The 18,353-nt window shown below is 49.5% G+C and overlaps 1 protein-coding gene across 1 annotated transcript; it reads right to left on the bottom strand.

The window, feature by feature from the left end:
• Positions 1 to 15,423: 15,423 nt before the first annotated feature.
• Positions 15,424 to 17,899, bottom strand: LOC124665409 (YTH domain-containing protein ECT1-like). Its single transcript, XM_047202822.1, has 3 exons — positions 17,669 to 17,899; positions 16,252 to 16,440; positions 15,424 to 15,837 (listed from the first exon to the last, which is right to left on the bottom strand). Exons 1-3 carry the CDS (start codon positions 17,852 to 17,854, stop codon positions 15,784 to 15,786), a joined length of 429 nt encoding a protein of 142 aa, XP_047058778.1. The 5' UTR covers positions 17,855 to 17,899; the 3' UTR covers positions 15,424 to 15,783.
• Positions 17,900 to 18,353: the final 454 nt, after the last annotated feature.

Genomic DNA, 18,353 nt, shown 5'->3' with positions numbered 1-18,353 from the left:
TTAACTCAGAAAGCAATAATTCAAAGTAAAAGCATTGAAGCAACACAAAGGAAGATTAAGTTTCAGCGGTTGCTTTCAACTTATAACATGTATATCTCATGGATATTGTCAACATAGAGTAATATAATAAGTGCAATATGCAAGTATGTAGGAATCAATGCACAGTTCACACAAGTGTTTGCTTCTTGAGGTGGAGAGAAATAGGTGAACTGACTCAACAATGAAAGTAAAAGAATGGTCCTTCAAAGAGGAAAGCATCGATTGCTATATTTGTGCTAGAGCTTTGATTTTGAAAACAAGAAACAATTTTGTCAACGGTAGTAATAAAGCATATGTGTCATGTAAATTATATCTTACAAGTTGCAAGCCTCATGCATAGTATACTAATAGTTCCCGCACCTTGTCCTAATTAGCTTGGACTACCGGATCATCGCAATGCACATGTTTTAACCAAGTGTCACAAAGGGGTACCTCTATGCCGCCTTTACAAAGGTCTAAGGAGAAAGCTCGCATTGGATTTCTCGCTATTGATTATTCTCAACTTAGACATCCATACCGGGACAACATAGACAACAGATAATGGACTCCTCTTTTATGCATAAGAATGTAACAATAATTAGTAATTTTCTCATATGAGATTGAGGATATATGTCCAAAACTGAAACTTCCACCATGAATCATGGCTTTAGTTAGCGGCCCAATGTTCTTCTCTAACAATATGCATGCTTAACCATAAGGTGGTAGATCTCTCTTACTTCGGACAAGACGAACATGCATAGCAACTCACATGAAATTCAACAAAGAGTAGTTGATGGCGTCCCCAGTGAACATGGTTATCGCACAACAAGCAACTTAATAAGAGATAAAGTGCATAATTACATATTCAATACCACAATAGTTTTTAAGCTATTTGTCCCATGAGCTATATATTGCAAAGGCGAATGATGGAATTTAAAGGTAGCACTCAAGCAATTTACTTTGGAATGGCGGAGAAATACCATATAGTATGTAGGTATGGTGGACACAATTGGCATAGTGTTGTTTGGCTCAAGGATTTGGATGCATGAGAAGTATTCCCTCTCGATACAAGGTTTAGGCTAGCAAGGTTGTTTGAAACAAACACAAGGATGAACCGGTGCAGCAAAACTCACATAAAAGACATATTGAAAACATTATAAGACTCTACACCGTCTTCCTTGTTGTTCAAACTCAATACTAGAAATTATCTAGACTTTAGAGAGACCAAATATGCAAACCAAATTTTAGCATGCTCTATGTATTTCTTCATTAATGGGTGCAAAGTATATGATGCAAGAGCTTAAACATGAGCACAACAATTGCCAAGTATCACATTACCCAAGACATTTTAGCAAATTACTACATGTATCATTTTCCAACTCCAACCATATAACAATTTAACGAAGAAGAAACTTCGCCATGAATACTAAAAGCTAAGAACACATGTGTTCATATGCAACAGCGGAGCGTGTCTCTCTCCCACACAAGCATGATGTAATCCAATTTATTCAAACACAAACAAAAATAAAAGCATACAGACGCTCCAAGTAAAGCACATAAGATGTGACCGAATAAAAATATAGTTTCAAGAGAAGGAACCTGATAATTTGTCGATGAAGAAGGGGATGCCTTGGGCATCCCCAAGCTTAGACGCTTGAGTCTTCTTGATATATGCAGGGGTGAACCACCGGGGCATCCCCAAGCTTAGAGTCTTCACTCTTCTTGATCATAGTATATCATCCTCCTCTCTTGACCCTTGAAAACTTCCTCCACACCAAACTCGAAACAAACTCATTAGAGGGTTAGTGCACAATAAAAATTAACATGTTCAGAGGTAACACAATCATTCTTAACACTTCTGGACATTGCATAAAGCTAATGGACATTAATGGATCAAAGAAATTCATCCAACATAGCAAAAGAGGCAATGCGAAATAAAAGGCAGAATCTGTCAAAACAGAACAGTTCGTAAAGACGAATTTTAAAATGGCACCAGACTTGCTCAAATGAAAATTCCCAAATTGAATGAAAGTTGCGTACATATCTGAGGATCACGCACGTAAATTGGCATAATTTTCTGAGCTACCTACAGAGAGGCAGGTCGGAATTCGTGACAGCAAAGAAATCTGAAACTGCGCAGTAATCCAAATCTAGTATGAACTTTACTATCAACGACTTTACTTGGCACAACAAAACACAAAACTAAGATAAGGAGAGGTTGCTACAGTAGTAGACAACTTCCAAGACACAAATATAAAACAAAGTACTGTAGCAAAATAACACATGGGTTATCTCCCAAGAAGTTCTTTCTTTATAGCCATTAAGATGGGCTCAGCAGTTTTAATGATGCACTCGCAAGAAATAGTATTTGAAGCAAAAAGAGAGCATCAAGAGGCAAATTCAAAACACATTTAAGCCTAACATGCTTCCTATGAAAAGGAATCTTGTAAATAAACAAGTTCAAGAAGCATAATGCAACAAGCATAGGAAGATAAAACAAGTGTAGCTTCAAAAATTTCAGCACATAGAGAGGCATTTCAGTAACATGAAAATTTCTACAACCATATTTTCCTCTCTCATAATAACTTTCAGTAGCAACATGAGCAAACTCAACAATATAACTATCACATAAATCATTCTTATCATGAGTCTCATGCATAAAACTATTACTCTCCACATAAGCATAATCAATTTTATTAGTAATAGTGGGAGCAATTTCAACAAAGTAGCTATCATATATAGGAGGCATATTGTAATCATAATCAAATTTCTCCTCCATAACAGGTGGTAACAAAAGACTACTATCATCATCATAAATAGGAGGCAAAGTATCATCAAAGTAAATTTTCTCCTCAATGCTTGGGGGACTAAAAATATCATGCAAACCAGCTTCACCAAGCTTAGAACTTTCTATATTATTATCAACAATGGTGTTCAAAGCGTTCATACTAATATTACTACCAGCATGCAAATAAGATTCCATAGGTTTTTTAATTTTCGCATCAAACAATCCATGTTTTAAATCAGGAAATAGAAATAGAAGCTCATTCTTGTCCATTATGCCAAACTAGTGTAAACAAGAAACAAAAAGATGCAATTGCAGGATCTAAAGGAAATAGCTTCGAGTACTTACAATGCGCCGGAAAATAGCTTAGTAGCCGAGATCCGGAGTGTGAGTACCTTTTACCTTTCCTCCCCGGCAATGGCGCCAAAAAATAGCTTGATGTCTACGCCCCCTCCTTTTCCTGTAGACAGTGTTGGGCCTCCAAGAGCAGAGGTTTGTAGAACAGTAGCAAGTTTTCCCTTAAGTGGATCACCCAAGGTTTATCGAACTCAGGGAGGAAGAGGTCAAAGATATCCCTCTCATGCAACCCTGCAACCACAAAGCAAGAAGTCTCTTGTGTCCCCAACACACCTAATAGGTGCACTAGTTCGGCGAAGAGATAGTGAAATACAGGTGGTATGAATAAATAGTAGCAGTGACGGTGCCAGAAAATAGCTTGCTGGCGTGTAGTTGATGGTGGTAGTATTGCAGCAGTAGTAACGCAGTAAAACAGTAAACAAGCAGCGATAGCAGTATTTAGGAACAAGGCCTAGGGATTACACTTTCACTAGTGGACACTCTCAACATTGATCACATAACAGAATAGATAAATGCATACTCTACACTCTTGTTGGATGATGAACACATTGCGTAGGATTACACGAACCCTCAATGCCGGAGTTAACAAGCTCCACAATTCAATGTTCATATTTAAATAACCTTAGAGTGCATGAAAGATCAACAGACTAAACCAAGTACTAACATAGTATGCACACTGTCACCTTCACACTATGTAGGAGGAATAGATCACATCAATACCATCATAGCAATAGTTAACTTCATAATCTACAAAAGATCATAATCATAGCATAAATCAAGTACTAACACGGATGCACACACTGTCACCATTACACCGTGCAGGAGGAATAAAACTACTTTAATAACATTGCTAGAGTAGCACATAGATAAATTGTGATACAAAATACATTGCAATCATAAAGAGATATAAATAAGTACTTCACTATGCCATTCATAACAGTGAATAAGTATTCTGTGAAATATAGCCTAAGAGACCCACACGGTGCACACACTGTCACCTTTACACACGTGGGACAAGGAGTCTCCGGAGATCACATAAGTAAAATTCACTTGAGTAGCATAACGACATCTAGATTACAAGCATCATCATATGAATCTCAATCATGTAAGGCAGCTCATGAGATTATTGTATTGAAGTACATAGGAGAGAGATGAACCACATAGCTACCGGTACAGCCCCGAGCCTCGATGGGGAACTACTCCCTCCTCATGGGAGCAGCAGCGGTGATGAAGATGGCGGTGGAGATGGCAGCGGTGTCGATGGAGAAGCCTTCCGGGGGCACTTCCCCGTTCCGGCGGCGTGCCGGAACAGAGACTCCTGTCCCCCAGATCTTGGCTTCGCGATGGCGGCGGCTCTGGAAGGTTTCTGTGGGTTTCGTCGTACGTGATAGGGTTTTCGCGACGGAGGCTTTAAATAGGTGGAAGGGCAGCCTCGGAGGGGGCCTGGGGCCACCACACCATAGGGTGGCGCGGCCCCCCCTCTGGCCGTGCCAGGGTGTGGTGTGGGGCCCCCAGGGCTTCCCTCTGGCGGCTCTCGGGTGTTCTGGATGGTTCCGGGAAAAATAGGAACCTGGGCGTTGATTTCGTCCGATTCCGAGAATATTTCGTTACTAGGATTTCTGAAACCAAAAACAACCGTAAAACGAGAACCGGCACTTCGGCATCTTGTTAATAGGTTAGTTCCAGAAAATGCACGAATATGACATAAAGTGTGCATAAAACATGTAGATAACATCAATAATGTGGCATGGAACATAAGAAATTATCGATACTTCGGAGACGTATCAGCGGACTACCGCCGCGCGGAGGAGGAGCGTCGCCGTCCCCTCAGCCTCGTTATCAACCTCGACAGCGACGACGCCGATGGCCAGTCCAGCAGGCCACGCGGACGCCGGCCAGGGCTGCAGCTACCTCCCGCAGCCGAAGGAGGTGGAGCCCGACGACGACGAGGACTACATGGCGGCGATATACCACCGCCTAGGGCTAGGGCGTGACGGTAACGGCAACGGCAGTTACTAATTTCTTTTTATCTATGTTTTTAAATTTGTACAAATATTAGCCAAGTATAGCCGAACTTTCTATGAATCGCCAGGCTTCTATGAATTATGTTAAATTTTGAAAATACAAAAAAATTAGTGTAGGGGCTGGGAGGCACCCTGCCCCTTTTTCTGTTTTGCAACCGGCGCCTCCTGTATGGACCCTAAAACGCTTACGTGAGAGCATCTCCACTCGTCTCCCCGACGAGGCCCCCGAACGACGTTTTTTCCATCCGGACGGCGTAATTTGGCCCAGTCGCGCCCCCGGTTCCTCGTTTTCGTCCGGATTTGGGCCTAAATTCATCCGGCGATCCCACGCCATCCCCGGCCCCCCGGGGAGCGCTCGGGGAGTCCGGACGAAACGAAAGCGCGGGAAACACCGAGGAAACTTCCCGCGCGTCTGGTGGCCCCAACTTGTCAGCGAGAGAAACCAATCGTCGTCCTCATCGCATCGTCTTCCGCCCGCTGTAAAAGCCTACCGCCGGTCTGCATTCGCCGGCCACGCGGCGAGTTAATGTCGTCGTCTTCCGCGCACGCATCGTCTTCCGCGCGCACTAAAGGCTGCCGCCGGTCAGCTCACCGCGGACGCGTCGCATTCCACGCGGCATTAATCACCAGCGCCAGCCGCGCCTATATACGCCGGTCCGCTCGCCGCGAGGCGTACCCCGTGCTCCACTCTCCCTCCACTCTCCCTCTACTCTCCCGATGGTGTTCTACGACGACGACGGCGCAGCCAACAACGGCTTCCCCCGCCGGTCGCTCCACGCGTGGGAGGGGCACCTCCTCCACCAGGCGGGGTACCCCTGCCCGCCGGACACGAGGCCTCCCGGCGGCGGGTGGCGGCTTAGTGCCGGCGGCGTACCAATCCCGCCGCCGCCTCATGGCCACGCCCTCGACGTCGCCATCGAGGAGGCGCGGATGACCTTGACGGATGAGGAGCGCGCCGAGCCACGCCACCACCCCGACAACTACACGGTGTGGAACTCGTACTTCCTGCGGCGGTGGGAGCGGGAGCTCGCCTCGTACGACGGCCCGCCGCCTCCGCCTCCGCGCAACAATGCCGCGGGCCGCCGACGTTGGTGGAGCGCGCCGGGCCGGACACTCGAGGCCGTCCTCGATCACATCGAGGGCGGAAACTTCCCGGTGCTCACGATGCCCCCTCCATCGAGGGCATCGGCGAGCCGCCGCCGGGAAACGTCCGCGGCAGCCACGGCGCATGGCTGCCGGCTCGTCGTCTTCCGGATCGGCGCCGAGGTCATCCTTGGCGCCGGTGAAGAGGAGGAGGCGACGTCGCCTTCGACGCCGGTGCGCGTCAAGAAGGAGCCAGCGTCTCCGCCGCCGACCAGAGGGCGCAGCAGCGGCGCCCTCGTCATCCGCGACCAACCCTCCCAGCCAGGGCGGAAGAGGAAGGCGCCGAAAAAGGAGGACGCCGCGGCCGCCGCCGCAAACAGGCTCGCCGAGGAGGAGGCGAAGCGCGCGGAGGACGCCGCCGTGGCGGAGGCGATCGCCAGGTCGCTCAACGACCTGGTGCCCGCCGACAACGCCCTCCTCGAGGACGCCGCCACGGCGTGGTCCGGGCGCGAGTGGGAGCGCGAGGAGGCGGAGCAGCGGCGGCGGGCGATGGACCCGGCCGCCGCACGCCGACTCGCCGCGCGCGCCGCTCCAACCGCCGCCGACGACGCCGCGCGCTACCGCCGTCTCGCGACGCCTCCATCCGGCGTCGTTGCCCCCGTCGTCGACCTTGAGTCCTCGGACGACGAATGGTACAAGCCATCCCCGGGGTGGGGAGACGCCGGCCGGGGCGGCAGCCGCCGGGCCGCGCCGCCGAAGGTGCCGAAGGTCGAGGACGACGGCTCCGACGACGGCGGCGACGACTACACGGTGTTCTACCGCCGTTTGGGCATGTAGAGCGCCGTGTTTTAAAATTAGCATTTGAATTCCCCTAGCCGAATTCGAAATATAGTCGAATTCGGCCTCTATGTATTAACTCCGCCCGTTTTAGTCTAAATATCATTAAATTTAGTCTATATTTGCCCGAATTTAGCCGAAGTTTATCAAGTTTCCGTTTTTCAAACTCGCATCGTCGCCTTCGCCTGGGCACGCGGCTGGGAAACTACTCCTCCCCACGCCAAATCTTCCTCCAATCCGGACGAAAATTTCGCCGGATTTGGACGTGGGGAGCGCCAACGAGTGGGGATGCTCTGAGAGCCATATGGGAGGACCGAGTGAAGATGCTCTTACATGCACGGGACTTGTTTCGTGTTGGAGTTGGACAGACGAAAATGCACTATTATATACTACTACTACCGTACGACGCAATCGATCTCGGCAGAAGCATACCCAATCAGCAACTCCCATATGTGCCACAAGAGCCGTAGAATCAATCAATGGAGCCGCCGTGGTCTGAACTCCCAGAGGACCTCCTTGCGCTGATCTTCCGCCGCTTCTTTTTCCCCGACTACCGCGCTCGCCTCCAGGTCGTATGCCGATCCTGGCGCTCGGCCGCGCGTCCCCCTCGGCGGCAGCTGCCGTGGATCATGCTTCCGTTTGGGGGGTTCGTGGACCCCTCTGACCGTATCCTGCACCGCCTCTCCTCCTACCCCGAGACCGCGAGCAGCGTTGGCTCCAGGACCGACTACCACGTTCGCCGCCTTTTCTCCTTCCGCGAGACCACCAAGTGCATCGGCTCTACCGACGGCTGGATCGCCCTCGACTGCGTGAACGCGGAGAACATGCACAATTACATCCTGCACAATGTGTTCTCGTGCACGACATTGTCGCTCCCTGAGTTGGATGCCGTCATCGGCCATGTTTCCAAGCTTTTCGAGATTCGCAAGGTGCTCTTGCGGTCGACCCCGGATGACGTCATCGCTGTCATGACCAACCACTGTAGCTGCCCCATCATCTTAACCCGCCGTGGGAAGGGCGTGTGGTTGCCCAAGGGGCATGCACCTCCCCTCGTCATCATCATCGATGTTGCGTTCCTTGGAGACAGACTCTACGGTATCACTCTAGACGAGGATCTCGTCTACTTTGACATCGCCGACGATGATAACGGCGTACCCATGATTACCGGCGGCAAGTGTGTCATTGGGGACGAGTTTCACGTGTGGAGCGACAAGGAAGACTATGATGATGATGGTGACGATGGCGACGACGAAGACTATGATGATGATGAGGACGCCATCGATGACGATGATGAGGAGGAGGATGATAGCAGCGACTATGACGAGGAGTACAATAACAATGTTGATGGCATTGATGACGATGACCACCGCTACCAGGAAGAAGACTATGCTAGAAGTGACAGTGAGGACGAGCACATCAATGATGATCATGATGACCATGACGAGAGAGAGAACAATGGCGAACACACATATGACTTGATGAAGATGACCGAGGAGGATATGACCGGTGAAGGAATCAAATTTGTGGATGCTGACAAGTCCCTGCATGATGATGCGCATCACATTGAGATCAGGTGGCACTTGATCGAATCATGTGGAAAGTTGCTCATGGTGAGGCGGCAAGTATTATCAGCTGGCGGGCCTTTTGATGACATCACTCACAAGGTAGATGTTTTCGAGGCCGACATCAGCGGAGCTATGTGGGTGCCGGTGAGAGACGGGATAGGTGGCCAAGCGCTTTTCATTAGCGAACTATTCTGCAAGTCTATTTCTGCAACTTGTAGCAAGGAGATACAAGAGGATGCTATTTATTTCATCGACACGGACGACGTATTCGATATGAGATCCCAAACTGTGAGCGCCCCGAGGTATGATCGGCTCTACAGAATGACCCTGCAGAACATCGGCTTATGTAAGCTAACGTGGGTCTTTCCCCCGGAGCTAGTGGCTTAGTAGTTAGTAGCAACGTCTTATGTCATAAAAATTAAAAAGTTTGACTAGACTTCATGTAGTATAGTAATAAAATGTGTCCATATTTGTTTATCTCGGCGTTTTGTGTGCAACTGAACGAAGCTGTATAAGGCATGGAGATAATCGATCTGAATTTGTCCATCTTAGTCTTCACCACTGGTAAAGGTGAATCCGTTGTTGTGATTGTGTGGTGCCTCCCCTCCACTATCTGAGTTTGTTTCCTGGTTGGTGTGGAATGTGAGGGGCCTGAACTCTTTGGCCCGTTGTGACTCTATTTACCAGATCGTTTTGCTTTCGGGTGCGAGTGTGGTTTGCTTCCAGGAGACCAAGTTACAGGTGGTCTCTCGGGAAGTCGTGGATAGATGCATGGGCCGCGATTTCGACCAGTTCTTCTTCCTCCCTGCGGATGGCACCCGGGGTGGTATTCTTCTTGCGTGGAAATCGGCGGTGGTTGCCCTCTCCAACCCTCACTACTCCCCAAACGCCATTACGGCGCGGGTGGGAGGAGCGGGCGATAGTGGATGGTGGTTCACTGGAGTGTATGGCCCACAAAGCGACCCCGACAAAGTGCTCTTCCTTCGAGGAGCTTAGGGACATTAGAGATCTCCATCCTGGCCCGTGGGCGGTGGCAGGGGATTTCAACCTCATCGTGGATGCTCAGGATAAGAGCAATGCTAACCTCAACCGCCGCATGATGGGCAAGTTTCGTAGGCTGCTTGGCGATTTGGAGCTCAAGGAGCTATACCTCAACGGGAGGCGCTACACGTGGTCTAATGAGAGGGAGCGCGCGACCCTGGAGAGGTTAGATCGGGTCTTCTCCACTGTGGACTGGGAGGCTGCTTTCCCTTCCTCCACCCTCTCGGCGCTGAGCTCTTCCACCTCAGACCACTGCCCGCTCCTGTTGAACTTGGCGGCGGATTTTCCTACGGGCAAGCGCTTCCGCTTCGAGGCCTTCTGGCCCAAGGCGGAGGGTTTCCGGGAGATTGTGGAGGCGGCGTGGGCATCGACGACCGTGGAGGCCAACCCTTTCAAGCGTTTGGCCGCCAAGCTGTCCGCGACCGCCAAGGCCTTGACTAGCTGGAACGACCGCTTCATCGGTAATGTTAGGCTACAGATTCTGGTGGCGAACGAGTTGATCCTGCGACTGGATGTGGCTATGGAGTCGCGGGCGCTTTCCCGCGGCGAGCGTGGGTTGCGGAAGCTCCTTAAGAGGAAGTTGTTGGGTCTTGCATCGCTTGAGAGGACGATCGCACGCCAGCGATCCAGGATCACGTGGTTGAGCGAGGGGGATGCGTGCACCCGCTTCTTCCACCTCCACGCCAACCATCGGCGGAGGAAAAACTTCATCGCTCACTTCAAAGTGGATGGGTCTCTTGTGACGGATCAGGAAGGCAAGGCCAAGGCGGCGGACGCCTTCTATGAGCAATTACTTGGCTCCTCCCCTGATCGCGGTTTCTCCCTCGACCTCGATTACTTGGGCATGCGGTCGCACGACCTTGTGGAGTTGGACGCTCCCTTCTCGGAGGAGGAGGTGTGGAACGTGGTCAAGGCTCAGGAGCCTGACAAGGCGCCCGGGCCCGACGGCTTCACTGGTCGATTCTACACGTCATGTTGGGAGATCATCAAGCATGATGTGATGGACGCCTTCCGGGCCATGTGGCTAGGGGACTACCATGGACTGCATGTGGCTAATCAGGCGTTGATCACGCTGCTCCCCAAGCACGCCGAGGCGGTGGAGGTTAAAGACTTCAGGCCGATCAGCCTCATTCACAGTGTGGCCAAGTTATTGGCGAAGGTCCTCTCGGTGCGCCTGGCGCCGCGTATGCCGCAGCTCATCGGGCCTCACCAAAGCGCGTTCATCAGAGGTAGATGCCTGCACGACAACTTCCAGTTGGTCCAGTGCACGGCGAGGCGGCTGAACGCCCTCAAATCACCGGCCTTGATGTTCAAGTTGGATATCACCAAGGCCTTTGACACTGTGGATTGGGCCTTTCTCCTTCAGATTATGATCAAGTTGGGGTTTGGCCCACGTTGGACTGCGATGGTGGTGGGGTTACTTAGCACGGCTTCTACCAGGGTCCTGGTGAATGGTGCCGCGGGTGACTTGATCTACAACAGGCGTGGACTGCAGCAAGGGGATCCCCTCTCCCCCCTGCTCTTCGATTCGGTGATGGAGGCACTTCACCTCCTCCTTCAAAAGGCCACTTCTGAGGGGTTGCTTTCGCGGCTCGCCCCACGTGGTCTCCTCCACCGTACCTCTATGTACGCGGACGACGTGGTGACCTTCATCAAACCGAGAGAGGCGGATTTGCTGGCTCGTGCAGCGGTGGTGGAGGACTTTGGGGAGGCCTCGGGCCTCCGCACCAACCGAACCAAGTGCTCCCTCCACCCTATTCGTTGCACCGTGGAGCAAGTGGAGTTGGCTCAGTCGATTTTGCAGTGCTCGGTAGAGGGTTGGCCCTGCAAGTATCTGGGCCTACCCCTTGGGCTGCGCAAGGTTACCGCGGCTCAGGCTGCAACCCGTGGTGGAAAGGGCAGCAAGCCGGCTGCCCTCGTGGAGTGCCCGATTGCTCAACCGTGGGGGCGGACGATTCCGGTGCAGACCACCCTCAGCGCCATTCCGGTTCACGCGATGATGTCGCTGGACATCCCCCCCAAGACGATGCAGGCTCTCAGGAAGATTTGCCGGGGCTTCATGTGGAAGGCTAGGGCGGACGTGAGTGGCGGCCACTGCCTGGTGGCCTGGGACAAGGTGCCCTCTCCTAAATCCTGTGGGGGTCTGGGCCTTCCCAACCTTCAGTTCCTCAATCTGGCGCTACGTTGCCGGTGGGCGTGGCTACAGAGAGTGGACGCGACCAAGGCTTGGGCGGAGTTTGATCTCAAGGTTCCCCCCGGCCCGGGCCCTCTTCGATTCCGCCACGGCGGTGGTGGTTGGCAACGGGGCAAGAGCTTTATTCCGGAAGGATCGCCGGCCGCGGGCGCTAGGGTGGCGGACCACGCACCCAATTTGGCGGCTTTGGTTCCGATCCGGAAGGCCAAGGCTCGCTCGGTCAAGGATGGCCTCGCCGGGGAGTGGCTGCGCGATTGTGGGCCGGACTCGAGTCCTGCGGCGGTGGCGGAGTTCTTCCACCTATGGGGCATCCTCGCCGGTGTCACCCCGGACCCGGAGCGAGAGGACTCCTTCGTGTGGCGGTGGTCGGCGGACCGGAATTTCTCCGCGAGGTCGGCTTACGCGGCCTTCTTTGCGGGTACTACGGTGGCGCCGGTTGCTTCGGAGATTTGGCGCTCGAGGGCGCCATACAGCTGCAAGTTCTTTGCTTGGCTTGTGTCCCGTAACAGATGTTGGACGGCGGATAGGCTCCAGAGGCGTGGCCTGCCGCGGCCGGCGGCCTGCCCCCTCTGCGACCAGGGAGCGAGGAGACGCTCCAACACCTCCTGCTTGGTTGCGTGGTTGCCCGTGAGGTCCGGGCGTGGGCGTTGACGCGGTGGAACAGGTTGGAGTGGATGCCCGGTGCGGGCTGCGAGATAGTGCACGCGGTGGACCTCGCTTCATTGCCCCGGTGCCGTGCGCGGGGACTTGTGGACGGCGGTCATCCTTGTTTTCTGGTGTATCTGGAGGCATAGGAATGACGTGGTGTTCAATGGCGCCACCCCGGCGGTGGAGACCATTCGGCATAGGATTAGGGAGGAGTTTCAGAGGTGGCGTGTAGCTAGGCTTTTCCGCTCGGAGTCCTTCGGATTTCCCGAGCCTTTTCCTTTTTCGTGGCGGGACGGAGATTAGGCTTTCGTTTTTGTAGGGGAGCTGCCACCCCCTGTTGGCAGTAGCACTCGTGGTTCGGGCTTTCTTGCCCTTTCTTCTATATGATTAGTACACCTTCCAGGGTGTATTCTCGAAAAAAAAAAGATCAGGCGCGCGAATCAGTCAGACAGTCCCGCTAATCAATCACATCCTTGCAACGTTTAGGTTAATCTCAACAAAAAGAACGAGATGTATAACGTGCACAAGCCTCACAACCAGCTCATGAGAATCACCACGTTCTAACATTTGCATCAGCTGCAGGAACAAGTCCACTGAGACCAGCGGCCTGCACCCCTCTGAACCACACAGTGCTATAAAACTGCATACGATGTCCATCCCCAACACTGATCTCTGTTAAGAGTCTAGGTGTTAGCCGTTTTTCAGTTTCTGAACTTTCTGAATTTAGCAGCAGTAGGCTCCAAGCTTTGCCTTTAAAACTTGGAGCGTTTGTTCCGCGTCTGCTCGTGGGATGACGCAAGTATTGTGTATCATGGGTTCATGTGACCATTTGTAGCCCGAGTAAAAGGAGTGAATGAGAAACACAAAAGTTGCAAGTTGTGCTCTGAGCAAACTCTCGCTCTCGTTTCTCTTAATTTTGTTCCTCCTTGCCTCCGGCACAATGTTTTAGGGACCACATTTGGCACACAAGCGGGTTGCAGAGCAATGTCTGGTGGTAGGCACACCGGCGCAACACCACCCCCACACTCACTGCAACACCCCATAATTCTATCGGGTACTCTTAGTCTTATACATCAATTGTTCTTTATCATCCATGTTGATGCCCATTTAGTCTTATACACCGGGGCGTTGAATCACATCACGGGCGAGAAAAACGCCTTCGCCGAGCTAGAGAAGATCGTCTCCTGCAAGGTACGCTTCGGAGATGGCTCCCTTGTCGACATCGGTGGGCGCGGTACAGTGTTGTTCGCCATCGATAACTAGCGGCATCAAGCCCTGACTACGTAGACTGGATTCCAAAGCTGAAGTCGAACATCGTGAGTATAGGCCAGTTAGACGAGATTGGGTGCCCTACCCATGTCGAGCACGGTTTCAATAACGTCGGTCCCTGACGGCGAGCGTAAGCTGATTGCAAAGAAACGGAAGATGAAGAGGAGCTGCGATTTCATCTTTGTGCATGCTTTCTGGACGGAGATGAAGAGGAGACCAATCAACTTTGGATGGCGGCACGCGATCTTGATGTGAATCAGATGGGAAGAAACGGATGAAGCGCGAAGGTTTAGTTAAGATGCGATTGCATCTTGATCTGCAGAGTCCTTCGTGGAGTCCAAAAGACACACGTCCTTTAGAGTCTGATACACATCTGTTAGTCGCATATATAGATATATTCTACTTTCTGTTAACGCTACTTTTCTTTATTATAATCTGAACTATTGCTTAATTGTTGCTCAATCTGATCCGTTGTTTGTTGTTTTAATTTTATAATAATAGATGATAGTTCGATAGATACCCTAAGGCCTAAACCCTAGACTCGTCCATAGTAACCTCACCAATCGTGTGTACAAGATGTCGAACCAAACATTGTGCGTTGCATCAACGAAGCCGAGAAACACGATTTGTGGTCTACCAATCAGTGCGGCATTTACTTCTCCCCTCATGCAGCTAGTAACATTGTTAGAACATCTCTAACAGAGCTCGTAAAATGGTCAAAACCGAAAAATAACCGCCAGTTTACATGTTCGGTTCAAAAATCGGTGCAGGTCAGTTCTGTAAACGGGACGAAACCGAATTTTTTTTACAGGTTGAGCCTGAAAACCAAACTATGCACCCTATTTGCAGGGGTTGGAAGGTCAAACTGAAGGCTAATCTGTATTTCTAGTGGCGTTTTGGTGGGCTGAAACTTCAGCTCCGAACCGCCGGAGGACTCCAGGAATAGGACCAAAATTCTGCAAAATCCGGCCGGAGGACAACCAAATTTCGGCGGGTCCCTACGTTGCGAGCTCGGGGAAGGGAGAGCGGGCAGCCAGCCGGCCACGAGCTCGCCGGGGGTCGAGTTCGCCGGGGCGATGCAGGGAGACACAGGGCGGGGCCGGGGCGGCGCTGGGAGCGACGGGGCCAGGGCGGCGCTGGGCGGGGCGAGGTGGCGCGGGGCCGAGTCGGGGCGGTGCAGGGCGAGGCGGCGTGGGGTGGGGCCGGGCAGAAGAAGAAGGTAAGGAGAAAAGGAAAAAAAACTGATACGGTATATTTAGAAATTAAATATGCTCTTTTACAATTTTATTTTATGCGCCGGCACTTTTTCAGCCCGTAAACACGAGTTCAATGGCCTAAATTCGCGTTTTACAGTTCGCATGTTTACGGGCTTTGTTAGAGATGCTCTTAGGATCCAAACCGTAATGCACAACATCCAGCGGGCTAAATGACAAAACGAGAAAAATTCCATGCGAGCAAGTAACATTGGAATCCGTTTCAATAAGCTCACAGAAACTGAAAATCACAACCTGCATGGTACATGCAGTTGCAGATGATCTGCTGGTTTAACCATTCTTGTCAACCAACATATTCCATCATACATTGTAATAAGCTCACGGAAACTGAAAATCACAACCTGCATGCTAAATGCAGTTGCAGATCATCTGCTGGTTAACCATTCTTGTCAACCAAAATATTCCATCAGCGACATACAACCAACATGGCGGTCACCATGTAACCACCTTAATCTCAAACTTTTACTCTGACAGAAACTAGATATCTAAGTTGTACCAGCGACTATATATCAGGTCCACAAAGTACAAACATTCTATAGCATGTCTTGACAACGATATATCTGGGTCCATAGAAAGTGCAAACATTCTATAGCATATTTTCAGTTAATTTGTGTAGTGTCCACTTGTTGGGTGGTCAGCCATGTCACTGCCTTGTCATATTTTGCAATGTGACATAGATCGATCTGGATTAGTCCCAAGGCTCGTGGAGATTGATACTCTCCATGCTTGCCTCAATGTCTCCCTGCAAGTAGAAATGGGCATGGTCAGTGCAGGGTTCAGGTTCACTGTAAACCACCGTTAGGTACGAAGTTTACAGCTTTTCTAAATTTCTTTCTCCTTACAGCTTGTCTAAATTTAACTCACCAAGAATACATGTATTCCATTGACATAGTGCAAAAAACAACATTAACCTGATCTTACTGCTTATTGCTTCATTCTAGATATTTTCCATTAGGTGTAAAATTGTTTTCAGATATTTTCTGGTTCTATATAATGCTACATAGACCTGAAGAACAGACACAATCACGATGTTCACACAACGATAATTGATCTCTTGTAATAAAATAAGATAACAAAAGTAATGCTCCCAGTGTCGCCCTTCTTACAAGTTACAACTAGCTTGCCACACAACCATAAAGAAAAAAGATATGCATACCATTGATTTCAAGTCATCTGTTCCAAAGTAAGATACTCTGGCTTCATGCAACGAGTCTGCATTTATGCCCTTCTGTGCACAGCGTGTATTTTCTTTTTCTTCATAAAAGTCAAAATCATCCAGAATTGATGTTCCATGGCGATAAGCCTTGAAAATTTTCAACACTTCTAGACCCTGGGGCAGGCCAATCTACATAAAAGGAATAAAAGGATACGATCAAGACAATCAAGACATTAAGAATTAACTTGCAACAAAGCATATGTTACGAAATAAAGTTTATATCAGGTACTTGATCCGATGCGCCATTCTGCAGTTGGCTTGCCCTGATCTCCACAGAGGAGCCAAAACATCGATATGAAATACATCCCTGATATGGCTTGATGCATTATCAGGAAGTATCGGTTGATTTTGATGTTTCTATTTCTTTCTTTAATTTTGCGAACTCTTTTTGTTGGAAAGATTGTTGGTGAGAGGGTGAGCTAAAAGTTCTCTGTCAAAAGTTGCCTCTCCTAAATATTAGTTGACACTAAGCTGAAATTACTTTACAGTTGCGAACCACCTTTATCATTGTATATATCCCCAATAGGCCAATACATATGCAAATGGATCTCATTTTGATAGTTGCTTGACATGTGGGGCTAAGCAGGTCAAACAGAATGGAAATTCAGTTCAGGAGGCAAGATCATTTGAAGGTAGCAAAAGAAACAAAATAGGTCCATCTAGTGCTATTCCCTCCGACACATATTACTTGTCGCAGATTTAGTACAAAGTTATAGTAAATCTGCGACAAGTAATATGGGTCAGGAGGGAATAGGACTAGATGGACCTCCGCTTTCCTGAAACTAGCTAAAAAAGGGTCAGGTATACCTGCCAGGAGAAATCTGTTCTATATACATTCGATCCACTCTTGGTCATATTTTTTTAGAGAAATAAAGGAAGCCATACAAGGATTTAGTAAGGCCTAAAAATGCACTATGATGCCTGCCTTATGAGGCTGTCTAATGGGGCACATCTCCCCCGGCTTATGTGGTATGCGACAAGTAATGTGGGACAGAGGGTTTACTTCATAGCTACCAAAGTTCCCCTCCTGTCGTTTTTTCTAAAGGAAATACAAAGTGAGGAATAAGAGAAGTGACCACGCATGGGAGAAAGAAATAGAATAGCGGCATAGCGATACTGCAACTAGTAACATGTTAGACGGGTTCAGGCCATATAATGTTGATCACATAGGACCGCCTTCCTTCATTGGAGGAACATACATAAACCTCTGAAATCAGCCAAAGTAGCAACTTTTTCTGGAACAAATGAATTCTTAGCTTTTCTTTACATTATCTAATGCAATAATAGGAGCAAATCTAAAGGATCATTTCCAGGAAAATATTTTACGGTACAGATTAGGAAAAATGAATCATGGTACCTCTTGAGTGTCCCTGCTGAAAGTAACAGGTCTGTTGTCATTATTTTCTAGAGTGATATGCTTGAAGAGCCGATTCGGGATGTCCTTTATAATGTGCCAAACTACAGGGAAAAAGCCACTCCATTTATTTTGTTGCCAGAAGTCCATGGTCTTCTTGAAATCAACAGGACCTAGCATCTCAGCCATCCCTACAAACTGCCCACTGGTATTAACCTGTAACAGGGAATACAATTAAAACCTGTCTTTCCAATTTGGTAAAACAGCACTGCAATGAACAATATATTGGATAGTTTCATTCAAGTCTAGTCTCAAAGGAGCTCTAAGCTCCCAGTGGTCTGGGCTTCTCTGGGCGATCGACATGCCGTTGTCAGGGAATGTGCGCGTCGTAGTTCTCTCTGTTCTCATCTGTGTTTTCGTGCCGGCTGTGTGGGGAGACAATTTGTCCATTCCTAGGAATAAGGAGGCCAGAGCGTTCCAAGTGTGAATCGCTGTGATTGGCCTGATGTCAGCGTCTGTCTATCTTTTTCCATGCAGCGATGCATTTGTGGCGTTGCTAGTAAGGAGCATTCAGCGAATTAAATGCATCTGTGTTGGATAAAATCATGGCATTATCTGATAGCAAGCCCACTAGGGGTGCAATTCAGGGAAATTTGACTTAAAAGGAATGCAGTACACCTTCATATAA

The sequence above is a fragment of the Lolium rigidum genome, chromosome 6 (assembly GCF_022539505.1).
Source record: "Lolium rigidum isolate FL_2022 chromosome 6, APGP_CSIRO_Lrig_0.1, whole genome shotgun sequence".
NCBI classification, from domain to species: domain Eukaryota; kingdom Viridiplantae; phylum Streptophyta; class Magnoliopsida; order Poales; family Poaceae; genus Lolium; species Lolium rigidum.
The sequence above is the reverse complement of the archived record's forward strand: the minus strand, read 5'-3'. Positions and strand labels throughout refer to the sequence as shown.